The sequence below is a fragment of the Monodelphis domestica genome, chromosome 2 (assembly GCF_027887165.1).
Source record: "Monodelphis domestica isolate mMonDom1 chromosome 2, mMonDom1.pri, whole genome shotgun sequence".
Lineage (NCBI taxonomy): Eukaryota > Metazoa > Chordata > Mammalia > Didelphimorphia > Didelphidae > Monodelphis > Monodelphis domestica.
The window spans coordinates 159,304,451-159,329,485 of NC_077228.1; the positions used below are offsets into that span (position 1 = coordinate 159,304,451).

General features: G+C 37.8%; 1 protein-coding gene and 1 long non-coding RNA gene across 2 annotated transcripts in view; one reads left to right on the top strand and one right to left on the bottom strand.

Moving 5' to 3' along the window:
- Positions 1-1,055: 1,055 nt before the first annotated feature.
- LOC130457170 (uncharacterized) lies at positions 1,056-2,350 on the bottom strand. Its single transcript, XR_008916262.1, has 2 exons — positions 1,824-2,350; positions 1,056-1,403 (listed from the first exon to the last, which is right to left on the bottom strand). It is a non-coding gene; the product is annotated as an uncharacterized LOC130457170 (long non-coding RNA).
- A 7,311-nt stretch (positions 2,351-9,661) lies between these two features.
- Positions 9,662-25,035, top strand: part of EGLN1 (egl-9 family hypoxia inducible factor 1) — a 73,304-nt gene continuing 57,930 nt past the window's right edge. The window contains exon 1 of the mRNA XM_007481615.3: positions 9,662-11,185. Within this exon, the coding sequence (XP_007481677.1) occupies positions 10,217-11,185 (969 nt within the window). The 5' untranslated portion in view covers positions 9,662-10,216. The remainder of the gene's footprint in view (positions 11,186-25,035) is intronic.

The window sequence follows — 25,035 nt, forward strand, 5'->3', positions numbered from 1 at the left end:
ATCTTTGCCAAGCTATCTATAAATTTGGTTTTAATTTTACTTCTTTTTGTTATTTTACAAATGATGATGTTCCTAATTTCTTCAATCTTCCTACATAATCTTTTAGTTTTGTTTTATGTCATATATATACATATATACATATATATTTAAAAGAGCAATAAGAAGAATATATATATTTAAAAGAGCAATAAGAAGAGAAGTCAGCAAAATAAATCTTCCCACTGGGGAAAAACTGTTTTAAACAGTGTTCCACATATATTGATTCCCACATCTGAAAAGCAGTGGGGAGAGTTGACTTCTAGTGTTTTTCCTTGGAATTGTACCCTTTTTAAAGAGATGACTTTTGTTACCCTTTCATTATATGTGAACATATCTGACATAAACTTAATCTTGAGAAGTGGTAGTCTTTACTACAATTTCCTTTGAAGAATAACAATAAAACTGGAAGAAAAGTGAGATTTTATTTTTAATTTAAAAATTGACCGAGTGATTTTTGTGGATTTTGGCCTGAATGCTGTTGCTTAGCTTGGTTCAGCTTTGTATTTTGATACTTCAAAGTCCTGTAATTTTGTCATGTGCAGAGTTCACTATGGTCCTATATAATGGAATATACCAACTCTGAGAATTACTGGTACTGGACATGTCATCACTTTTTAGTCAACCTGGGGATGGGTCTCCCTGAGCCTGGTGAGCCTATTTTTTGGACAACATACAGTTTCATTGAAGCCAATACTTGATCCCTTCTCAGCTTGATAGCAACTGCCAGAATTTGTACTGTTCTGTTGTAGTTTCTGAAGCCCTAGGGTCACTTTCATAACAAGATCATGGGATCAGATCATTATAGATGAAATATTATTGGAGAATTCTAGTAAAAGATATGGAAATCTTTTAAAGTTAAACATATGGTAAATTGTTTCCTTAGCTATTCTGTCATGTGAAAATTGCTTTTCAATGAAGAGTAGGTAAAAAATAATTTTGTGTGACATTTCTTAACCAAAGTAAAATTATTTCTTTTCATTTAGAACAATGCATTAAAATCAGAGACCTGAAAAGTTAGGGCCAAGAATTATTTTTTTTAATATTTAGAAAGCCTTCCAATTTATGTCATTATCTTTTCTCTATGTTTTCACCAGGAAGTAATATAATAAATAGCTTTACAATGAACTTAATGCAATTTTGCATACATGTAGAAATATCCAGACTATGGATGACTGACAGAGCCCTGAGTTTATAGATCAGCAGGTGCAGTTTTCAGTGGCATACATGTGTGGGTGTTCATGTGGATCCCAATATCATAGCTGTAATGTGGTTCAGATTTTTAGTTGCTTTTCCCAGAACTCAAAGGACATCTTCCTGTTTATCTTGGTGAGATGCCTGTGTTATACTTGTGATTTTTCTGTTCTCTGAAATGTATTAAAACAAGATTGTCACAGATGGGGAAACACAAGGTCATTAGTTAACAATCAGATGTTTGATTTCCTGAATGGAAAAGATATTTTAACTGCTGTAGGTTTTTAAAAAATATATTAAAAATTATATAGAGCAAACACCTAGAGAACAGGCTTCAATTTAAACTAGAATTTCCCATTCAGGTAATAAGAACTTAAAAAATTTTATTTCCTTCTCTCAAGTAATTCTTTACTTTGCATTCAACTACAGCCATAGTTCTATTTTTGATTAAAAAGTTAATTTACTACTAATAAATTGTAACTACTGCCTAGAATATGAAAGAAATAAAAATGGTCACTGGGGTCAAATGAGGCCAAATATGTGGGAAATCTGTGCATGCCATAGATAGTTAGCTGTGGGGTAATTATCTATACCTTATCCTTCAAATGTTTCAGAGTCAGCTTTGAGGACATTGGGGTCAAGAGGAGTCTGGATGAGCATCTTATAGCACTTGAGATTCCTTATTCTGTGAAGTTTAGATCCTCTGATACCACCTACAACAATTAAAAAAACAACAACTCTATTAATCAACTGCTGACTTGACCTTACTTCAACATCTATAATAATAATTATTATTATGACAGCACTAAATAGTGCTTCTGGATTTGAAATGTCATTTATATGTGTTTGTTCATCAGAGGCAAGATAAATGGTATAGTAGATAGAATACTAGGCCTTGAGGCTGGAAGACCCGAGTTCAAATGTGGTCACATACACTTATTAGCTGTGTGCTCCTGGGAAGAGAATTTGTTGCTGTCTGCCTTGGTTTCCTCAAATGTAAAATGAGGGATAAAGCCCCTATCTTGCAGAGATGTTGTGAGGATCAAATGAAATTATTTGTAAAGTGTTCAAGCCAGTGCCTGGCACATGTTAGGTGCTTAACAGATATTTAGTTCCTTCTCAGAGTCTTTTATTCTCCCAATAACCCTGGGAGGTAGGTGCTATTATTATTTCCATTTTTACAAATGAGAAAACTGAGGCAAATGGAGGTTAAGTGTCTTGTCCATGGTCATCTAGCTAATGTGTGTCCCAGGCTTTATTTGAACTCAGGTTTTTCCTGACTCCAGGCCTGGTGTTTTATCTACTGTAGCACTTAGCTGCCTCACCCAGATCTCACCTTCTCCTCCTGCTCCTAAAGAAGTTAATTCAGAGAGCTGTTACTTCCTAATTGCTTATGCCTGTAGTCCTGAAGAGGACATTTTCAGCAGTTATAATCTTTTCCTTTCTACCAGATTCTGATTTTTCTTAGAGGAGTGTGCTGCCTTTTATTAATTTGAGTACTTTTTAGACACGAGATTAGTTTAAGCCTAAAACACTTAATGTCTAAGATAACAAGTTTAGTTAAAATGTAATGTGGATGAGAAAAAAGTGTTTCCAACAAATTTCAGTTCAACAAATACTTATTGATTGCTTACAAGGTGTAGGGCTTTGTCCCATTCAAGGAGAAGAAGAAAATTTGTTACTTTTAAGATCTGATGATCAGCTATCAATATTTATAAGCACTTAGAATGTGTCTAGTCAGTATTAGGGGGATTTATTGAATACACTTTAGAAAGAGTTTTTATCCTTGAGGAATACTGTAACACATAGTCTTGCACCTAGTAAGGTTTCATTTATTTTTTATTCAATGAATTTGATTCAATTCAACAAATATTTATTAAGTAACTATATTGAGCAACAATGTTACACTAAGTGATGGAGCTACAAGAGCAAAAATGAAATAGTCTTTGCTGTCAAGTAGTTCATATTTTACTAGGGGAATTCTCTACACAGGTAAGCCAATGCAAGATAATTCGAGGAGGGTTTATCAATGACATAGGAAAGGTTTCATAGAAGAGATGATACCTGTGCAAGATCATAAAGAGTACTAAAGGATTTGGGAAGGAAAGTGGAATAGTTAGAAAGTGTGCTAGAGTCGAGTCTGGGATTTGAAATGAAAAAACTGAAGTTTGAAACCTACCTCTACCATTTAATTGCCTGTGTGACCTTGCCAAATCACTAAACTTCGTTTTCCCACCTGTAAAATGTGAGCATTAGATGAAGAGGCTCTTCCAGTTTTATGACCAGATATGCTTTAGAAATACTGACTTGGGAGCTGTGTGGAGGATGTATTAAAGAATGGGAAAAGTGAAGACAAAGAAATTTGATTAGGAAGTGAATATGTGTGGACCTCAACTAGAGTGGTAGCTCTGTGAGCAAAGGAAAGAGATGGATGGGAGAGATGTTGTCAAAGTAGACTTAAAAAGACTAGATAGTTGGGTCAACTAAGTGGCTCAGTGGATAGAGAGCCAGGCTTGGAGATAAACCTGGCCTCAGATACTTCCTAGCTGTGTGACCCTTACTACTCTTCTGCCTCAGAATTGATATTTAGTATCAATTCTAAGACAGAATGTAAAGTGTTTTTTTTAAAGGCCCCTCAACTGATGGGCCCAGGATATGAAAGGGAGGAAGAAGCCTAGGTTACAGAGTTTGATGGTGATGCCACCAGTAGAAATTAAGAAGCTATGAAGAAGAGTGAGTTTACAGGAAGAGATAAATCTTGTAGTTTGGACATGTTGAATATAATATGCCAGCAAAACATCCATGTGGTGATGTCCAGTAGATAGTAGGTAATGTAGGATTAGATATAATTCAGGAAAGAGATTAGGGTTGGATATATATAGATCTGGAAGTCGTCTGTATAGATGAGTGTAAATGAGATTATCAAAGGAGAGAATAGAGAAAAAATGTGGGAGGACCTGGGACTTCACCTTGGGAAATGCCCACATTTAGTGGACAGGAGAGGGTGATGTTCTAACAAAGCCACTATAATTATGAAAACCACCAGGAGAGTGCAGTGTCACAGAAGTAAAAATATCTGGGAGAAGGTCTATAGTTATAAAAACTGTGGAGAAATCAATCAGTTAAGATAAGACTAGAGAATAAGCATTATGTTTAGGGTTATTTTAGTTTAGGTCTACTTGAATACTTCTAATCACAGGAAGATCACTACCAAATAAAGTATCTCATTTCACTGGATTGAAATGAATGAAAGTCAATTAAATTTATCAAATTTTTCATTTAAAAATTTCAGCTATGTCTAATATTCTTAAGTGGAATGATACATAGAGTCACTATAAAGCTAGGCCCCAAAATAGTTATTTTTCTTCTTATTCAAAGATGAAAATATTAATAGAAATAAAAATATTAACTTCTTTTGAGCAAATTCTATATATGGTACAAAAAGAGAGAGGTATCTATCTACTTTAAAAAACATTACTTGTCTTGCAAAATATATCACCATAGGACTTCTTAAAATAGTGTTTATATGTATAAGAAATAAATTCACATTTAAGTTTTCAGAGATAATTATTATGTGGGAATAAAGTGAAGAAGACTTTAGTATCTATGGGTCAAATAGACAAAAATATTGAAGAGCCCAAAAGCCCTTCAGTATATCTACATAAAGCCAGATGAAGTTTCACTCAGTTCTCAGGTGCTGCTGTTCATATCAACTTACTGCTGTTTCCTAGTTATGTATCATTTGAATATGTTTTTCAAGTGTTTACTACACCTACCCTGTTTGTACCTTATTGAATCACTGTGTACTAGTAATTTAGCATTGCTTGGAATACCCATTTCATCCATTCAAGCCATTTAACATTATCCTGTGTTGGTAGGATGATCTGAGTTTCAGAACCTTGTTAATGAACTTGGCTGTCAGTTAGAAGTCAAGCAGGTGGATAATATCTTTTTTTTAACCCTTATCTTCTCTCTTAGAATCATTATTAAGCTTTAGTTCTAAGACTGAAGGGTAATAAGGGATAATCAGTTGGGGCTGAGTGATTTACCCAGGGTCACACAGCTAGGAAGTGTCTGAGACCAGATTTGAACCCAGGATATCCCATCTTCCAGGCCAGGCTCTCTATTCACTGAGATACCTTGCTACCTCTTGGTTCATGATATGGTAAAAGAAAATGCTCCTTTGAACAGGTTGGGTCAGCCAATAAGAATTATTGATCGCTTCTCAGCCTTTTGGCTAGGATCAAGTGCAATAAGAATTATTGAAATTTCAGGATTACTGATCATAAAAGTGATGCCACTTACAAATTGACAACTGGACATTTCATATTTGTTTGTGCTAACTTTTTGAAGGAATTAGTTGATGGTAATAGCATTATAATAACTAGTATTTGTATAGGACTTTAAGGTTTGCAAAGTGCTTTACATGTGTAATTTTATTTGAATACTCACAACAACCAGTGAGGTAGATGCTATTATTATTCCCATTTGCCAGTGAGGAAACTGACGCTGAGAGAGGACAAGTGACTTGCTCAGGATCACATAACTTGTTTCCTGAAAGGTTTGAACCCAGGTCTTCCTGACTCAAAGTCTGGTATTGTATCTATTATACTAGCTTTAAGCATCAATGGTATCAAGATATTAATCTGTTGGCCTTCTTGAAACAAGACAGCAGCTAAACAAAAGTTTTTAAATAGATAACTTGTATTATATGATAGATGTCAGTAAAATTTAACTCATGGGTATTTCTCTCAATATAAATGATTACACAGTTAAGATCCAGTCTGTGAATAAACTGAGGCCCAGAAAGGGGATGTAACTGCCCTGGGTCATACAACTAGTAAGTAGTAGGTCCAGGACTTGAATCTAGCTCCCTAGATTCTTAACCTAGCACCCTTTCTACCTTACTATGCCACTATTTGTAGTAAGTAGATAAACAAACCCTACATTCCACTGTCATATGAGTATTCTTGGTTCTTTTGGCTATTTGTCAGTTTATCAGCAAAGACGTGGAGACAGTAGTACTGTAGCTTTATTTACTCTGAGTAAAACAAATTCCACCAGTGAGTGGATGGGAATGTGTTCAAAATTGGAGGGCAGATAGATAATCTGTGGAGATAAACTTATTAAGATACATAGAGATAGAAATACATAACTAGACATATCTGGATCTATATAGATATTTGTAACTTTAGATATTTATCATTTATCTATCATTATTTATTCTCTATTTGTTCTCAGTCTCTTGTCTATGGTTACTATCATCTGTCTATCATCTCTGCCTATCATCCTATCTTTCTACCACTTATCTTTTTCTATCCATCATCTCTAGATTTATCATTTCTGTATCTCATCTATCATTTCTATGTATCTATCACATCTACTGGCATACTATCATCTCTATCTCTATCAATCTTTACCTATTATCTACCTATTTATATCAATTATCTATTATCTCTATGTATCTATCATCCTATTATATGTATCATCTCTACCTACCACATTTATCTCTATCTTTATCTAGCTCTATAATTTATTATCCTTATTTGTTATCTATCCTATCTCATCAATCCAACTCTTTCAATACCAATTTTTCTCTATCAATCTGTTCCTATCATTTATTGATCCCTCTTTCCTCTCTACTTATTATCTATCTTATTCTATGTATCTATAAAATTATCTTTTCTACCAATATCTGCCTATTCTATTTCTCACCTATTATCTCTATCATCTATCTACTTTATGTATCTATCATTCTATTAAATCTATCTACTTTCATCTCTATGTATCTATTATCCCTTCCTATTTATCATCCTAAAATCCTCTGTCTGTCTCTGTGTCTCTGTCTGTCTGTCTGTCTGTCTGTCTGTCTGTCTCTCTCTCTTTCTCTCTCTCTCTCTCTCTCTCTCTCTCTCTCTCTCTCTCTCTCTCTCTCTCTCTCTCTCTCTCTCTCGGCCCTGGAATCTTCCAAGTGTGAATTAAACAACAGTCCAGGGAGCTAAACACCTTAAATTAGCTCTGCAGTTTTTCTAATACCAGTTCATAAGTGCTGAGGTCCCACACAGCAATAAATGGAAGATTAGTACAAAAGGGAATGAAAGTGCCTAGGGCCAGCCCATCTCCCTCCCTCTTCCTTCACCATGACTGTGGAGAGCTCATGACCCATCCTATGGGCTGAAGAAGATTATGAAGTATTTCCTGAGGGCAGATACCAATCAGGAGTCCTTAGACCAAGTTTTCAAAGATCCATCCTGGAGGACTTTCTTGGGGATCCATGGAACCTGGCTGCTTTCACCGGGAGCATCAACCATGCTTGGTGGATGATTATAGAGGAAGGATGGATTTGCAGTGTTTACTGTTTGAACCCTGGGCTGAAATTGGACAGTTTGGGGTCTCCAGGGCACTACTGGGGTTTGGCCTTTACAGATTCCAAACTAAAGCAACTGAAACTGTCAAAGATTTGAGAAAATTTTAGTCAGACTGCAAGGTAAAGCTGTTCCCAAGATATTTATCTAATGTGCTAAGAACTGTGTTAAATGTTGGGGATATCAAAAACAAGTACACACAAAAAAGAAATCAATCCCTGCTGTCAAGGAGTTTATAGTCTAATGGAGAAGATAATAAATATGTACAAACAGGCTATATACAGGATAAATAGGAAATAATTAAAGAGGGAAAGCATTAGAATTAAGAGGAGTTGGGAAAGGTGTCCTATAGAAGACGAGATTTTAGCTGGAACTTAAATGAAGCCAGGGAAGCCAGTGGAGGTGAGGAGGGAGAACATTCCATGCTTGAGGGGACAGCAGGGATAGGGTTGAGTCAAGAGATGAAGTGTCTTGTTCATGGAACAGAAAGAAGGCTAGTGTCACTGGATCTAAAAGTTGTAGTTTGTTACAAAAATTAATTTTAATTTATGACAAAAAAGAAGTGGAAGTGGCCATGTCAAATCAACACCACAAAATAGACATTTATTCAATTTTTTTCCTCTAAGTTTATAGTCCTCTAGAGCAGCTATCAGTTTATGAAACCTCTATAAGTATTTCAAGAAAGTACAATGATATTTGGGGCTCATGGGGTTTATCTAGGTCCAGTACAATGTCTAGCATATACTTTAATATGTCAAATTGTTATGGGTACTCTTTCCATCCTTCTACAACTTAGGGAAAAAAATTTGTGAGTTATGTGATCTATAAGAATGTATCACCTTGTGACTAACCTTTTGGTGATAAGCTTCTCCAAATTTAGCTGTATTGGACCTTGGCTGACAGACAATACAGTTTGTCCCTGGCTAGTACTCCAAGTTTTCCCAGCTTGGTAGGATCTGCCAGAGCTTGTGCTCAGTTGGCATTTGGCCTTTCAGCATCCAGGGTCACCTCTACCCTACAATGAGGTATGGGGACTTAGACTTCAGTGGAGATTCTAGTTAGTGTTTTATTAAATATTTGTTGAGAGCCTGATTACTCATGGTAAAAATTAACATTTTTCCTAAGGTAAATGGAGAGAAATACCCCCTCCCCCAGTATATTTTTTTTTCAAAAAGAATTTACATTTATAAAACACTTGTGTTTGATAAGGTATTTATGATTTTTTTTAAAACAAGAATTGTATTACTAAGTTTTCTTTTTCTTCTAACTAGTGCTCCTCGTAATTCATGCCCACTTTTCAAGAGGAGTTGCCCAGATAGCTCTGGATTCTATGGATTTAGATTTCATCTCCAGCTTCACTAGCTGGCTATGAAAACTGGCATAGCATTCAATTCTAAGTGTTACTCGATTTATGCCAATTTTATTTGCAGGGTTTCAGTTACTTACCTTTTAAAATTCCCTCTAATAATAACGATACAATAAAGATATAATAGGTACATTCCGAGTAGTGATGCCTTATTCGGGTAGGATTTGGAAATGAGAAATTAGGATTTAGGAGTAGCCTGTTTGCAAGATCGCTTTTGTTGTTGTTGTTGGTGGTGGTGGTTTTTAACCATTTCAGTTCTTTTCGATGTTTCCATTTGGTAGCCAGAGCTAGAGCTGGTAAGCTCCTTTCATTCTACTTAAGCAGGTGTTAGGAACTGAAAAGTGTCAATGGGATGGGGTGTATGCAAGCAAGGTGGTGATGGGTGGGGGGGGGGGGGGGAAGGAGGTGGAGGCGGCGGAATGTGAGGTGTGTGCTTGCTTTTAGGTTATCTCTTTTGCTTAATTCTCCCGGGGGGTGAGTTGGCCAGAGCTCGAGTGCATCCAGAGGCCCCGCCCCAGGTTGAGCGGAGTACTGGGGGTGGAGGAGTGGTAGGAAGATTGCCGGCCCCCCTCCCCCATTCCGACCCATGGTCTAGCCCCCGCCCGCAGGGTTGGCGGAGGGAGGGGAGGCTAGAGCAACCTCAGCTTCAGCAGCAGCTGCAGCAGCAGTAGTGGTAGCCAGAGCAGCGGGAGCCGCTGCTTCACTATGCTCGTGTGTGAGTGATCTCCTCCCTCCCTCTCTCCTTCCCTCTTTTCCCCTCCCCTCCCTTTCGCCCGCCCGCCCGGGTCGCGGCGGGGCCGTGGTGTACGTGCAGAGCGCGCAGAGCGAGTGGCGCCCGCCCGCCCTCTTCTCCCCTCCGCCAGCCGGGCCGGGCCGGGCCGGGTTGGCAGGGCCGCAGAAGCGAGGGCGGCCACTGCCGCTGAGGTTGCGCGACCCTCGCCTGGTTTCCCTCCCGTCCCCTACCCCACCCCATAACCCCACCCCCACCGAGAGGAGAAGAGAGCCACCGAGCGAAGGTAACCCTCCGCAGCCCGTGGTGGCGGGGATCGGGCTGTAAGGCGGCTGCCGGCTGCTTGGAGCCGGGGCGGCCGGCGGTGGCAGGGGCCGGGGCGCCGCGGAGGCGAGGGCCCAGCGGGCTTCCCCGAGGGTGCATGGCGCAGTAACTGCCGCCTCGGCTGCCCACCCACCCCCTTGGTCTCTGGCGTGTGTCCGCCCTCCCGTTACTTTGTCGAGCTCAGCTTCGGCCACCGCCGCCATGGCCAATGACAGCGGCGGCGCCGGCGGGCTGAGCCCGAGCGAGCGGGACCGGCAGTACTGCGAGCTGTGCGGAAAGATGGAGAACCTGCTGCGCTGTAGCCGCTGCCGCAGTTCCTTCTATTGCAGCAAGGAGCACCAGCGCCAGGACTGGAAGAAGCACAAGCTCGTCTGCCACGGCGGCGAGCACGGGCCCGGCGGAGGAGGCCGTCCCCAACCCCAGCCCCCCGGGGCTTCGCACCCCGCGACGCCATCCAAGGCCAGCAGGGCCCGGCTCAAAGAAGGCAAGAAAGCACCGCAGCAACAGCAACAGCAGCGGCCGCCGCCGCCGCACCGGGACACTACCTCCCCGGAGGCCGTCGCAGGCACGGGGGCGGTGCTGCCACCGCCTCCGCCTCCAGTCTCCGTGGCTGCCCCGGAGGGAGCAGCCTCCTCGGCCAAGGCAGCGGTGGTTTCCGCGGCGGCGGCGCCGCCTCCTCCCGCCGCGGTCAACAACCAGGGTCCAGTGGCGGGCCCAGGAGAGGCGGAGCCTGGGAAGGACGAGCTGCTGGGCCGATCGCCGCTGTGCCCCGGCGGGTGCCCTCAGCTGAGCCCCCCGAGTTTGGGGCTGATGCTGAGGCCCAATGGGCAGACGAAGCCCCTGCCGGCGCTGAAGCTGGCGCTGGAATACATCGTGCCATGCATGAACAAGCACGGCATCTGCGTGGTGGACGACTTTCTGGGCAAGGAGACTGGCCAGCAGATCGGCGAGGAGGTGAGGGCCCTGCACGACACCGGCAAGTTCACGGACGGGCAGCTGGTCAGCCAGAAGAGCGACTCCTCCAAGGACATTCGGGGCGACAAGATCACTTGGATCGAAGGCAAGGAGCCAGGCTGTGAAACCATCGGACGGCTCATGAGCAGCATGGACGACCTGATCCGTCACTGTAATGGCAAGCTGGGCAACTACAAAATCAATGGCAGGACGAAAGTAAGTACGTGGTCGAGGTATTCCCGAGACCCCCACTCAACTCCTGCTCCCTTCTGCATCCTAGACTCCATACCACATTCTTTTATGCTACTTGAAGCCACTCTCTGTAGGGCAAGGGGGAGTGTTTATTAGACACTACTCCCCATAGGAGACATCTTTTGCTTTTTCACCTGCTGTCATTTACGGACACTTCGTTCTTAACACTTCGCCCAGAGCCTCAGCATCTTCCTGTCATTTCCATTTTTTTAATGACCCTCAGGTACCCCCTTCTTTTCTTAGCTTTCCGTTTGACCCTTCTCAAGTTCGTATCCCCTCTTAGTCACAATACTTAGTATTGTGTTAGGATATATGTTAGTATATGTTAGGATACTTCTCTAGGAAGTATTTGTATAGTATCCCGAGAAAGTGCTGGGTTTGCATCTGGCCCGGATGGTTTGCCTAAGCTCTTAAATTCGAATGATGACTCATCAGGTTATGGTTTACAAAGCTAATTGCCTTGTGCTTTTGGCAAAATATGTCAACCCTACAAAAATGAAAAAAAATTACTTGAATAGTCAGTTAACCAAACTATATTACCTTTTTTTTGTGTGTGTGTTGCCCTAGAGGCTCTTCCCGTCCATCTTCCCCTATATCTTGCTTTTAAAGCATCAATAAAACATATAGTTTTAACAAAACAGATCTATTTGATTACATTTGAATGGGTTTGTTTGTGCTTTCTCTTTCTCATTCCCATATCTAATCTTTTGCCTCTTAATATAGTAAACACAAACTGTATCTTTTCTTCTATAATATACCCTTGCAGTCTGCCCCCACCCTCCCCTAATTATTATACTCACAAGCACTCCCTGACTGGTTCTGTGAGCCCTGAAGTATTGTCAGAAAAAGGAAAAGATGAGACAAGTATATGCTTACTAATTTGTTTTTTTAGGATTGTTCTCCAAAAAGCACATTCCATATGAATCTATACATATGTTTACATATACGTCTATTTAGTTAGTATTTAAACCTAAATTGTTTATAGCCAACTTCTAAAAATTTTCAAAATGTAAGACTTTTCTCAATGTCTGTATTTGACCATTTAATATGTATGTGTATATGTATGTATGTATAGATATTTCATCAAACATTTCTAGTTCTAGATTACCTCCTCTCAAACTCTACCCTCTAACTCCAAATAAAGCCTATACTTTACCTTCTTAGAGAAACCTATGAAGGGAAAGATTGAGATTTAACAGAGCTAGCAACTTCATTGTTGAATTAAAACATCTGAAACTTAGGTGGTCTTGCCTAACACTTTTTATAGTAAACTTAAAAAATAATCAAACTTTGTCAATTCAGTAATCTCATAAGATTTATTCTTGTAAAACATTTATTATAAGAGAATATTTGCCAATGGGTTATTGAAAGTTTGCTGATTGATATCCATATTAAACATACATATATATAGAAAATGTATTATAATGGTTGATTAAAGATACTTAGATATAGAGTTGTTCCTTGATTTTGTGAATGAGATAAAATCCTAAATCTGTCTTAGTCACTGTTCAGTTAGGTGAGCTTTTTGGGTTAGTCAGTATTGAAGGAAAGGAAAGGATTCCCATCTTTCAGTTCTGCTGGTTTGCCTTAGGAGAAAGGGCAGCAGCCTCCTGGATTTTTAGAGTTGTTGATTCCCTAGGGAGGTCGTTATGAGGAAATGGCCACCTGCTTCCTTTGGAATCTCCTTAGCAGAAGAAACAGTGACTACAGTGACTTTAAAATCTTCCAGTTGTTGCCATCTTCACATAGTGCTTAGTGAAGTTTGCATAAAGATGAAGTTTAAGTTTTGTAGGTTTGAACTTGTGTTTGCCATTAAAGAACTGGAAATATTTAATCCAGAATTCAGCCATCATCTGTTGTAATTCTTTTTTTTAAACCTTTACCTTCTGTCTTAGAATTAATACTGTGTATTGATTACAAGGCAGAAGAGCAGTAAGGACTAGGCAATGGGAGTTAAATGACTTTCCCAGGTCATACAGCTAGGAAGTGTTTTTACCAGATTTGAACCGAGGACCTCCCATTGCTAGGTCCATGTACTTACTCTTGATGGAATTTTTAAAAATTGTGTTCTGGAGAAATCTAAAGATTTGTTTAGTGCTAATGATGAGAATTGGAGGTCTGATTCCCTGAGATGACAGTAGTTTCACTCAGTTCTCAGAGAACAGCTTTGTTGTTTGAAGCTAACTTCTTCCTTAACCCTGACCAAAATGTCTTACCGGAGAACCAGGTGAGAAATTGTTATTCATTTAACTCAACCTAGTGTTTTCCTGGAGGAAAAAAAAATGTCAGCAAACAAAAAATCAATTCATACTGCCTATTCTAATGATAACTGATCCTGTACTTGAAGAAACTTTATGATCTCAGAGTTTATAGGTTTTTTAAAAAAATTATTAAATGTTTGCTTAAAAGGCAGGTCTTCCAAAAGATACTTGCTAAACTTTTTATAATAACTATTAATCATGCTAGTTTTGCTATCATCATAAGATAAACAGTAATGCTTGGATAGAGTAAAAAAAGGGGGGGGCTATAACCTCTAGTGGTGACATACTTTTTCAAAATATAATAGATTAATTTTAATTTGAATATTAAAGACTGCTAACTTTGTGGTATTCCAGGTTTGTGGCATAGACAAAATCACCATATTCTCTGAACCAAAAAATGACAATATATCATCTGAAAAAGGCTATTTCTTTTTTTTATGTTAGGTGTCTTTTCTAGAAATTTGGACTATCCCAGAAAATCTAGCATGAAATAGAGGAATTGTAGGTTGGGTAGTAATTTACAAAACAGTGGTAAATAGCCATTATCTTTTATACAACGAAATGGACATTGACATTTTAAAAATCACTACTTAAATGCTTACTTTATTACTTATACATCTAAAATACTTAACAAATTTTAAAGAAGGAAAGTATTACAATAGAATATGAGAAAATTGAATCTACTGTGGTTTATCACTAGGTTCAATCTCTTCCCATAATGCTCTTCCTGTTTCACTTCCTTTGAGCCCTTCTCATGGTGTTTTCCCCACTTTTCTATTCTTTGACAACCTCCAAGTTTTTCTCTTCTGTTATTCCCCTCTTCCTAGCCTTTAAGATTTGCACTGATTCTAAGATGCTGGTTTTTGGCAGAGAGGAAGGAGAGAGTAGTATGGAGAGTTTTTTCAGAGTATAGAAATATGTGGAGATCTGAAGTGGTATTGAGGATAGAAGGAGAGGAAAGAAGAGAGTTGGGGAAAGAGTTACCATACATTTTCTGAGGATTATTTACTTCCATGTGAGAGTTTTAAAAGTTGATTAGTCATCCTTCCTGATCTGGAAAAACAAATGAATTAGAATTTATTCATTCAATAATATGTGTAAAGACATATCATATTTATTTTTTCCCGCACAAATCTCAACTTGGGATAAATGAAAGGAATTGAAATACATTTGAAGAAAAGAAGTAAAATGCCATGAGATAAAGAAACTAATACAGATGGATCACCAGTGTTCCAGTCAGTTTTACTACAATAGCTTAATTAGGGAGTAGACTATATATTAATGCATAGTTCTAAAATCTTCTCTACTCTTAGTGGAAGAAATAGTGGTTGTAGCAGGCATCTGTGATATTTAAAAAAAAACAACTTCCTTTTACCCCTAATCTAATTTAGTTCTGGAAATGTTTCTGTACTGTTGGCTCCTCATATGTACAAATTGAAGCAGCTTGTTTAATAACTATATCAGAGTTTATGATCAAACTTCCCCATGGCAGAAGGAGCTAAGAACCAAACGGTCCAAAAGTTAGCACATACTTAATACCTACTGCTGAAAGAGCAATTTTAACTGAGGACTATCTGTATTAAACTTTGATAACATTAAAATGTGTGGTTTTATTTTCCTCCAAAATGTTGTCTGATATTTGTTTGCAGATTTTTATTTAAAAGTGAAACTTTCTATAGATTTTGTCTCAGCTTTCCATAAACACATCAAACTTTAATTTGTATTCTAACCCTCTCAGTTGCTTCTCCCTATTCTCTTCTCTCGGAACTCCTTATGTAGGCTATATTTCTATCCACTTACTTAACCTTGTTATATTGTCTCTAATACATGTCCTCATTTTCATTTATTTCTTATCATTTTTATAGGATTTCTTTTATAACTTTCTTTGAATTTCACCACCTCAGTCCATTTCTTTTGTCTTATTCCACTTGCATCAAGTTCTAGGTTTTTCCTCATAACTACTTATTGTAGATCTTTTATTTTGGGGGGGGGGCTAAGGGGAGGCCTCCTGATAAAATATTTTCTTCTCTTAGTTTCCCAAGGTGCTCTCACTTCTCTGAACCCAAATAGGGCCATTTCTTTTGAAATCAGATCACTCTTTCTCCTTTCCTCAAAAAAAAAAATGATCATCTCACTGACATTATTCTTGCCTTTATCAAATTATCTTACATTTACTTACCTGTATACACATTGCTTTGTTTAGTAGAATGAAAATTCCTCAAGAGTAGCAACTATTTGTTATCATTTTATCCCTTGGCCATGTTCTTGCACTGGGTAGATTTTAATTGTTTGTTGAATTGTAGTTGCTGAATGACCTACTGGCATTCTTGGCTGTTTTTTTTTTTTTGCTATTTTTCCCAATCCTTACCTTGAGTTCATCTTAATTTTTATCCATTTCTTCTTGAGAGCATAGCTGCAGGTGACTTTCATTTGGACAGCTATTGCTTCAATTTCATTTTTGCTTTCTTTTGGGTCTTAGACCAGCTATGCCCATGAATCCTGGCATGCTCTCGGGTAATTTACATAGTTACATGTTCGTTGACATGGAGCCCTTCCTCCCCTTTTTTTAAGATTGGATCTCTCTATCTTGCACCCCCTGCAAGCACGGTGGCCACTTTAAAAGGCACAGAAACTTTGACCTGTTCTATTTCCTACATGTGCTGATTTGCCCTTCCTTAGGCAGCCTCCAAACACCTCCTGCTTCCAAGGGCTCACTATATTGATGCTGGCCATAATGTTGATACTCCATCATCTCAGACCTGCTGCAATTCACAACTCCTGCATCCAAGAGATCCTCCAAATTCAGCCTTCCCTGTTCTAGGAGGTACAAGTGTTTATCACCCCTCCTGGCCAGGCCTTTTGAGAGAAGCATACAGTCTTTCCTTTCCTCCATAAGTATTATGGAGGAGAAAATGCAGTATCTCATATCTTTTTTCTTCCTTTTTTATTTTCTTCGTTGTTATGCTTCTCCTAGCTCTTTTTTTTAAAAAAACATTTTCTCTCCACTTCACTTTTTACATTAGTAGTTGATATTTGACTTGTATAATGAACCTGGCCAAAGGTAAGGGAAAATATTCTGTGCTCTCATATGTTGGGATAATTTTACTGCTCATCTAGTTGCTTTTTCTTCCCAGAACTGTGGAATTTGTGTCCAATATGGAGTAATTCCATTTCTTTCACCTTTTGAACTGTGCCTGAATTTTTATACTACTTCATCAGTGGTTGCCTTACTTTCTCCTTCACAGCAGGTACTACCATTATAACTAAATCTCTTTTGATCATTTGAATGACTCTGTGTGGTAGGCACAGGTGATATCTACATTTTATAGATGAGAAAATTGAGGCTTATGTACTTGCTAGAAAATAGTTGATAAGGGATTCAAACCCGTTCACTTGACTCCTAATCAGTTAATTTTTCCCCTATCAGTACATTTTCTCTGACACTGTTTTTGTTTTGGTGATTTCGTGGGAAAAGATCTCCTAGAAAGTTAAACTAGTATAAAGTGTGGGGCAGATGGTACATAAGAGTAGGATTAAAGGACTACCTATGATCCATGAGATTGGATACAAGCATAGAATGTAACCTGCCTTAAAATTAGAGGCAAAAGACAAGTCAGAAATAAAGTATCATATATCCAAGTATGGTATTGGAGTATGAGAATTAGTAGAGGATGGGGCAGTTACATGGCTTTGTGGTTAGAGAGCCAGGTTCTAGGTTCAAATGTGACCTCAGATACTTCCTGGCTGTGTGACTCTTGGAAAGGACATTTGACCTTTGCCTAGTCCTTACCAGTCTTCTGCCTTGGAACCAATACTTAGTATTGATTCTAAGATGGAAAGTTTAAAAAAAAAAAGAATTAGTAGAGGAAATAGAGGACTTAAAATGGCATTACAGTAATTGATATTTATTATGATTGTTAGTATTGAGGCAAGCTTAAATATGGGGTTATTAAGAAGGCAGTAATAAGTGTGATCTTCTGCTGTTTGTAAAAACATGATATCTAGAACTAATTATTCACTAAAGATTATAGAGGCAGATTTTTACTCTTGCTTTAGAGATCAGAGGCCTGAGGTATCTTTGAGTAGTTTGGCTCAAGAGATTAGTGGAAGAACTTAAAAATTATTAAAAGCATGAAATCTAATTTTGATATGGATATGATTATTCTAGTTAATACTGGAAAGTTTTAAAGATCAAAATAAAGTTTGATCTGTTAATCTAAATATTATGGGCATATTTTTCTCTTTGTCAAAATAACTCTTCTGGTTAAGCGTTTATTTGGGATACTTTCTTGATGATATTTTGACAGACCAAAGTAAATGTCATGAAAACAATTAATTCTGCTTTTGATTTAATGTTATATTGGAGAAGAAATTTGTGCTATATCTGTTCATTCAACTAATGAGAATCTTAAATATCCTTAAATCACATTTCAAGGTGAACATGATTCACTGATGTATATTAAACCTAAAGATTTAAAATCCCCCCCTTCTCACTCTTAAAACTAGGCAATTTTTGTGGTTTTGTTTCCAAAAGAGCCACCATTTATTTAAACTTTGTCTTCCCAAAGCTGATATGCCAGGACATGTGACCATAATAAAGAATAACTTTGGAAAGATCATGATTCCATGTTCCTAAATTACAAGCAATTTTAATAAGATCATAATTGATTTCTTCATTTAATCACAGTTTAATTGTGAAGCTAAGGAAAGAATTTATATATATGTACATATATATAAACTTTTATATATATGTACATATATATAAATTCTTTCCTTAGCTTCACAATTAAATATGTATTTACATATGTATATGTGAACTAACATTTACATATGTATATATATGTGTGTGTGTATATATATATATATATAGATAGATAGATAGATAGTGTGATATTTCATGACTGTAAAGTTTTTTGGTTATGTAAAAATCAATTTTTAACTTGAAATTTTTCTTATTCCCAAAATCTCATGATATAATTTCTGTTAAAATTCATTATCTTTTTTGCTTCCATATATTCCATTTGATCCTTCATTAACTATATTCCTAAAGCTTAAGGAGAAATATTTTACTAGTTAGAAAGCAAATTCATAGTCTATGAAGCCTACAAGTCAGGATGGAAGTAATTAATTATCTTTGGGAATTCTGTACTAAATAATAAATAGTATTTATGGGCAAATTTTCCCTTTATCAAAATGACTTTTGTTTAAGCATTTATTTGGGATATGTTCTTGATGATCTTTTGACATCAAAGTATGAGTGATCACCATCAAACTTTGTTCATTTCTAATACTAGAAATGTCTTACTCAGTCCCATCATAAAAGAAAGAGAAATATCTAGGGGGATCTTTCTGAGGGTATTTAATATGGGTCATGTGGTCTGAAATTTTGGCTATAGAACTACTAAGTTTAAATAATACATTTCCTTGATGATGTCTTGTGTATTTCCCTACCTTTGGGCCATGTAAACTTAACATTCTTTACATGTAATGCTTATTCTTCATATTTTTGAATGCTATTCTTTCTCCTTTGTTTTTTGTGGTTGTAAATATTAATGCCTAGTACATAAAAATATCGAGGATAGAGTGGCAGGTGATCAAAAAGACATATAAAACTATCTAGCACAGGCTAGGGTAGTATATGAACCTGCTAAGTAATTCTTGAGTAGAAATTATCCATTTCCAAATTTTAGTCCAATGATTTTATAACCTTGGGTCCATACTCTATTTTGCTGTTCCTTTTTTTTTGCCTTACTTACGAATGTATTCTTTAATTCTACTACCTCCATTGATTTGGGAATTGGCCTAGCTGGACACTTTGGACTGATACTCATTTTTTTTTTAAACCCTTACCTTTTGTCTTGGAATCAGATTCCAAGGCAGAAGAGCAGTAAGGGCTAGGCAATGGGGATTAAGTGACTTGAGTAGGGTCACACAGCTGGGAAGTGTCTGAGGCCAATTTGAACCCAGGACCTCCCACTCTAGGCCTGGCTCTCAACCCACTGAGCTACCCAGCTGCTTCTGATACTTATTTTCTTATAGTCACAAACACACTTTTAGTCAGTAAAGAAGCTTCTTGATTATTAGCAGAATTTGTATACTCAAATTCTTCTTTAATCCCTGGTTAACTAGATTTATCTTTCCATTTGCTTAGAAAAAGGAAGAAGGAACAAACTCATAAAAAATATTATAGTTGTGTAGAAATCATGCAGAAAAAAGTAATCTGATAACCATTATATATGTTAATAATAGACATCACTTTTCTCATATTTACTTGATTGCAGTACATTTAATTGAACATTTATTAATTACTGTGTGCATAGCACTTTATTGGGAAGTAAGCTTGTATAAGAACAAATTTCTGTCTTCAGAAAACTAACAGTCAAATTGAGTATAAAGGAATAGGTTCCACATCCTCTCCCTCACCAGCATCTCTAAGCACAAGAGCACAATTAAAATATATAACCAAGAATATCTATACCCTGTGATCTCTTTAGGAAAGTGAGAATCTGAGTCAAAAAAGGTACAGCTGTTTGGCTAACCATGCTTCCCTATATAGGGTTATAAAAAGTTGGAGAAATTTCAGAATTCAAGTGATGAACAGTTAATCAACAAGTATTTATTGAATGAATATTATGTGCCAGGGAATACATTTATAAGGGATGAAACAATTCCTACTCACAAGGAGCTTATATTCTCAGAGTTCTCTAAGGATTAGAAGATTCCAAGTTCTGGCTTTGAGGATTCCAGTTACACTTTTGGACTCAGGCTTCTGAGAAGGAATTACTCTCAGGGGGAGAAGAGTTTCTCTCTCGCTCTCTCTTTCTTTCTCTCTCTTTCCCACTTCTCTCCTTCCCTCCCTTCCCCACCCCATTGACCACATTATCATAGAGCCTGGACCAGTATCAGACAGTGGATCCATCTGGGATCAAAAGAGATTGGACCAGTAGGAGACATCATGTCCAGCTGTGAGCAGAGTGATAAACAGATGTGTGGAAATGCAGTTCCCCAAGGAGTGAGTCAGCTTCAAGGAACATGATCCTTTGTACCAGGAAAGAATTCCGGCTCAAGAAAGGACTTCCAGGCCATAAAGTGCAAGTAGATGTGAGTTACCCTTTTGCCACAGGTGTATACTAGATATATTCCTCACTATCTTTGTACTCTTAAGTTTGAGCTCACTCTTCCCATGGACTTATATGTAATTGTGAGAATGTGTACCTTGAGAGTTTGGGGGAGAATGTTTTAGATGAACTCATCTCACCATTCTATTTTAATAAATACCATTGCTAAAAAGATAATTAAGTCTGCTTGATGATGATTATGGGGTACTTACCTTTGAGAGTAAAAATTAGCCACCCTCTAGGGATGTCAGAATCTTGAGTGCAAATAAGGGGAGTGACCCTAGAGGAGACACTAAATGGACTTTTGAGATATGTACAAAATAGTTATTTATACTGTATAAATGACAAGTGCTTACGATGAATTCTAGGCAATAGTTTGTACTGTCTGAGGGGAGGAAGTGTGATTTTTAGCAATTGAAAAAAGCATGTCTTTGTGCGTTATAAGATCTAGATTTAGGTTTGAGTTTGGTTTCTAGCATTAGTTCTATGAACCTGAAATATCCATTTAATCTCAGGTTCTCTTATTTGTAAAATAAAAGGGATACTATAACTCTTCCCACCTTTACTCCCCACCCCCTAACAAAGAATAATCAGAGGGAGAGGAGAGAAACAAACAAATCAGTAAAAATAACCAGTCATTGAAAAACTGACATTTGAATTGTTCTACATCCATTGTCTAACTAGAATAAGGCAATCCTTTTGTTCCACCCTAATTGATTTCTTATCTAACTCCTCTTGCAAGCTGTTTTAAATATTTGTTACCTCTTTAAGCTTCACACAATTTCTTCTCCCCTATTTTTCTCAGCTGTGAATCTTGCTGATTACTAAGAAAGTTGAGACCATTGAGCCAGAGTCCCCTCTTCTTGTATTCTCTTAATTTCTAACCATCATCTCCTATTCTTTCTTTCTTGCCCCAGACTTATGACAGTAGTGGCCTTTCTGCCTTTTAAGGCCAGCCTTTCTACATACGTACATCATTTACCTCATGTCTACCAGTCTTCTCCAGCATCCATCATTTCCTCTTTTTTGGATCTTCAACCTTTCCTTATCTTGTTTACTTTCATACTCCCTTCAAACATGTTCACATTCCTTCATCCTTAAAAAAAAACAAAACCCTATATTTTACCATTCCCTTAAACTGTAATTCTATTATTTCTTCTCTCAGTCATACTCTGTGAAAGCTGTCTATATTAATTGTTTCTACTTTCTCTTCTCTTCTCTCCTTTCATTCATCATCCCTTTGAAATATACTTCTAGTCTTATCACATATCTGAAACTGTTCTCTCCAGAGTTAATATCTCTTAATAGCTGAATAATGATCCTTTTTTATTCTTCATTCATTTTCTCCTTATCTTTTGAATTTTATACTGCTGACCATCTTCTCCTGGGTACTCTGTTTTCTGGATATTCTTGATCCCAATATCTCCTGATTCACCCCCTGCCTCATTAGCTCCTTTGCACATACCAAGCCTTGCTGGAAGTATTCCTTAAGGTTCTGACCCAACTATCTTCCATTCTTCCACTATGTTCTCTCTTGTAACCTAACCTACCATTGGTGTAATTATCAACTTTATGCAAATGGATCTCAGATCTAGCCATCCATTCCTAGCCTCTCCCTTTCTTTTCCTGCTTTAGCAGTTGGCAGAGTAAATGCAAGTGTCTCAAATTCACCATGTTCAAAACTGAACTTATTATCTTTATCCCCAAACTCTTCCCTTTTCTAAACTTTCTATTTCTGTCACATTACTCTCCTTCTATTCTCCCAGCTTTGTAAATTGGGCATTATTCTCTACTCTTCATTCTTCATCTCTCCCATATCAATTTTAGAGCTTGTTATTTCTACTTTTATATCTCTTATTATATCTGACTACTTCTGTCCACTCATACAACTACTCCCTTAGTTCAAGCCTTCATCATTTCTCTTAAATTACAATTGCAGCCTCCTTATTTGTCTCCCTGCATCTAATATCTTCCCACTCCATTCCATCCTATACAATACTGTCAAAAGTAATTTTTTTTAAGTACAGATCTGACTATATGACTACTCTATGCAGTCAGCTCCTGTGGCTTCCTATTGCTTATAGCCATGTTAGTGAATCTATGGTATGCATGCCATAGGGAGCTGCTCCCTTCCCCCTCTCCACAGGTGCCTGAGGACATTTCTCACCTGAACTGCCCCTGTCCAGGGTAGGGGTGGTGGTGGAGTGGGCTCACATGTTGGGAGGGTTGCAGTTTGGGCACTCAGTTTCTAAAAGGCTTGCCATCACTGTCTTATAGGATAGAATACAAATTATACTGTGTAACTTTTAAAATCCTTAAAAACTTGACCTCAACCTATCTTTCCAGCTTTATTAGACAATACTTTTTTGCTTTTTGCAATTCAGACAAACTGGCTTTCTTTCTTCTTCATACCAAGTGCTTGATCTTCTGGCTTGCTTTGCCTTTGTCTGTGCATCCCCATGCCTGGAATTTACTACTCTCTTTCTTTTGTCTTAGAGTCCCTTTTTTCTTTGGGAATATAGCTCAAATTGTAGGATCCTTTATTGATTTCCTCAGTTGCTTAGTAATGTCGTCCAAATTACCTTGTATTTAAAAACTTGGTATATATTTTTATTTATTTGTTTTATGTTATATATATTTATATATGTACTGTGCAAAAGGAAACCTCCCTCCCTCTCCTTTTCACCACATATACCTGTACCTGGCATGTTTCCAGGCATGAGCCCAGAAGTGAGGGTAGAACAACAGCCAGAAAAATGGAGTAAGGGAGTCAAGAATATTAGAGACCAGGAGGGCAGGATGATCTTCCCTGGACTGCCCCACTGGGTGGCACAAACAAAATGGAAAGCCATGGTTGGTTTCTGAGATGTGACAGGTTAGAGTTAGTGGGAAGAGAAAGGATTTTATAAGAAGGAGGCTAGGAGGAAGTGGTCTATTGACTTGAGTGTTGATGATGCTGGTAGGGCTTGCTGGTGAGTGTAGCTAGGAGGCCATTATGTTGACCTCAGGATAATCAGCGAAGGCAGCAATAAGTAAAGTACCCTTTATGTCTCTCTCCTAATTTCCCTTTTCTTCCTCCTGCTACTTTTGATTTAATAAAATTATTAATCTATAGCCAGTCTCCTAATATTAATCTTTGCAGTACTTGATTTACTATCTCCATTAGAATGTATGCTCCTTGGGAATAAACATTGTTTCATTCTTGTAATTATATTCTCATTACATAGAACAAAGGAGGTGCTTGATAAATGTTTGTTAATTGGCTTGCATAGAAAGGGGGAGGTGATTTCTTATGTTTTTTTTTCCTTTGGGTCCAAGCATGATTGCACCTGGAATTTTGATATCTGGAGTAGACATTTTAAGAAGAACATTGATATATTGTATCATAGTCAGCAGAGTGTGACCTAGATGTAGAAGAATGTTATCAGCAACAGCATAATAAGCTGACTTTTATATAGTATTTTAAAGTTTATAACTACTACTTCATTTGATACATTATGAAGAATGGTTGAAGGAACTAAGGAAGAAAAGATTTAGGAGGGACAAAAATAGATGAATTTGAATATTTGCTCGACTTCATCTAGAAGATATTTAAGTTCTGTGATGGGACTCCAGAAAGCAGACAAGGTAAAAGGGACAGGGAGTTAGGGTAAGTACTGCCTTAAGAAACTTTTAATGATTAAAACTGCACACATGGAAGGTTTTGTGAGATGGTGAATTTTGTCATGGCAAGCATTCATGTGCTCACTAACCTGTTGTCTGGAATTTTGTAGACTTCATTCATTTATTGGTGGATAGTTAAGAGAAGATTATCTCTTAAGGTTCTTCAGACTCAGATTCTTTGATTCTAAGTCCAGGATGGCTCTAAGGTTTTCTGTCTAAAATGCCATCAAGATGTAGTGGTTAGTGTTAGACTTAAAATTAGAAAACATGGGTTAGAATCTTCAGAAATTAGATCTGAAATCATAGACAAGTTATTTAAATCTCTTTGTGCCTCATTTACCTCTTCTATAAAATACACATAATATCTGACTTGTTTTGACTTATATTCTTGTGAGAGTCCTATGATATAGAGTCCTGGCCTGGAGTCCCTATATGATTTTTATCTGTGGGTAATAACCTGAGAAGGAGAAGAGAGACTAAGGAAATGGGTGAATAATAAAGACTCAGAGACAAGTTAGAAGATATGGGGAGTGGCGCGAACTCTGATATTATTTCCCACTGAGAGCTAATGGGAAATATGAGGAATAAGAAAATATGTGGGGAGTAACAACTCCTTAATGCCTCCTATGGACAAGAGAGTCTGAGCACTAATAGGAAGCATTGGGGCGACAGTATTGCTAGGATCAGCAGGAAAAGATAGGACAGAGCTCTTTGAAGATACAGGGAAGTAAGAGAGTAAGAGAAGAGAAGGGAAGAGAGGGAATTCGTGCTT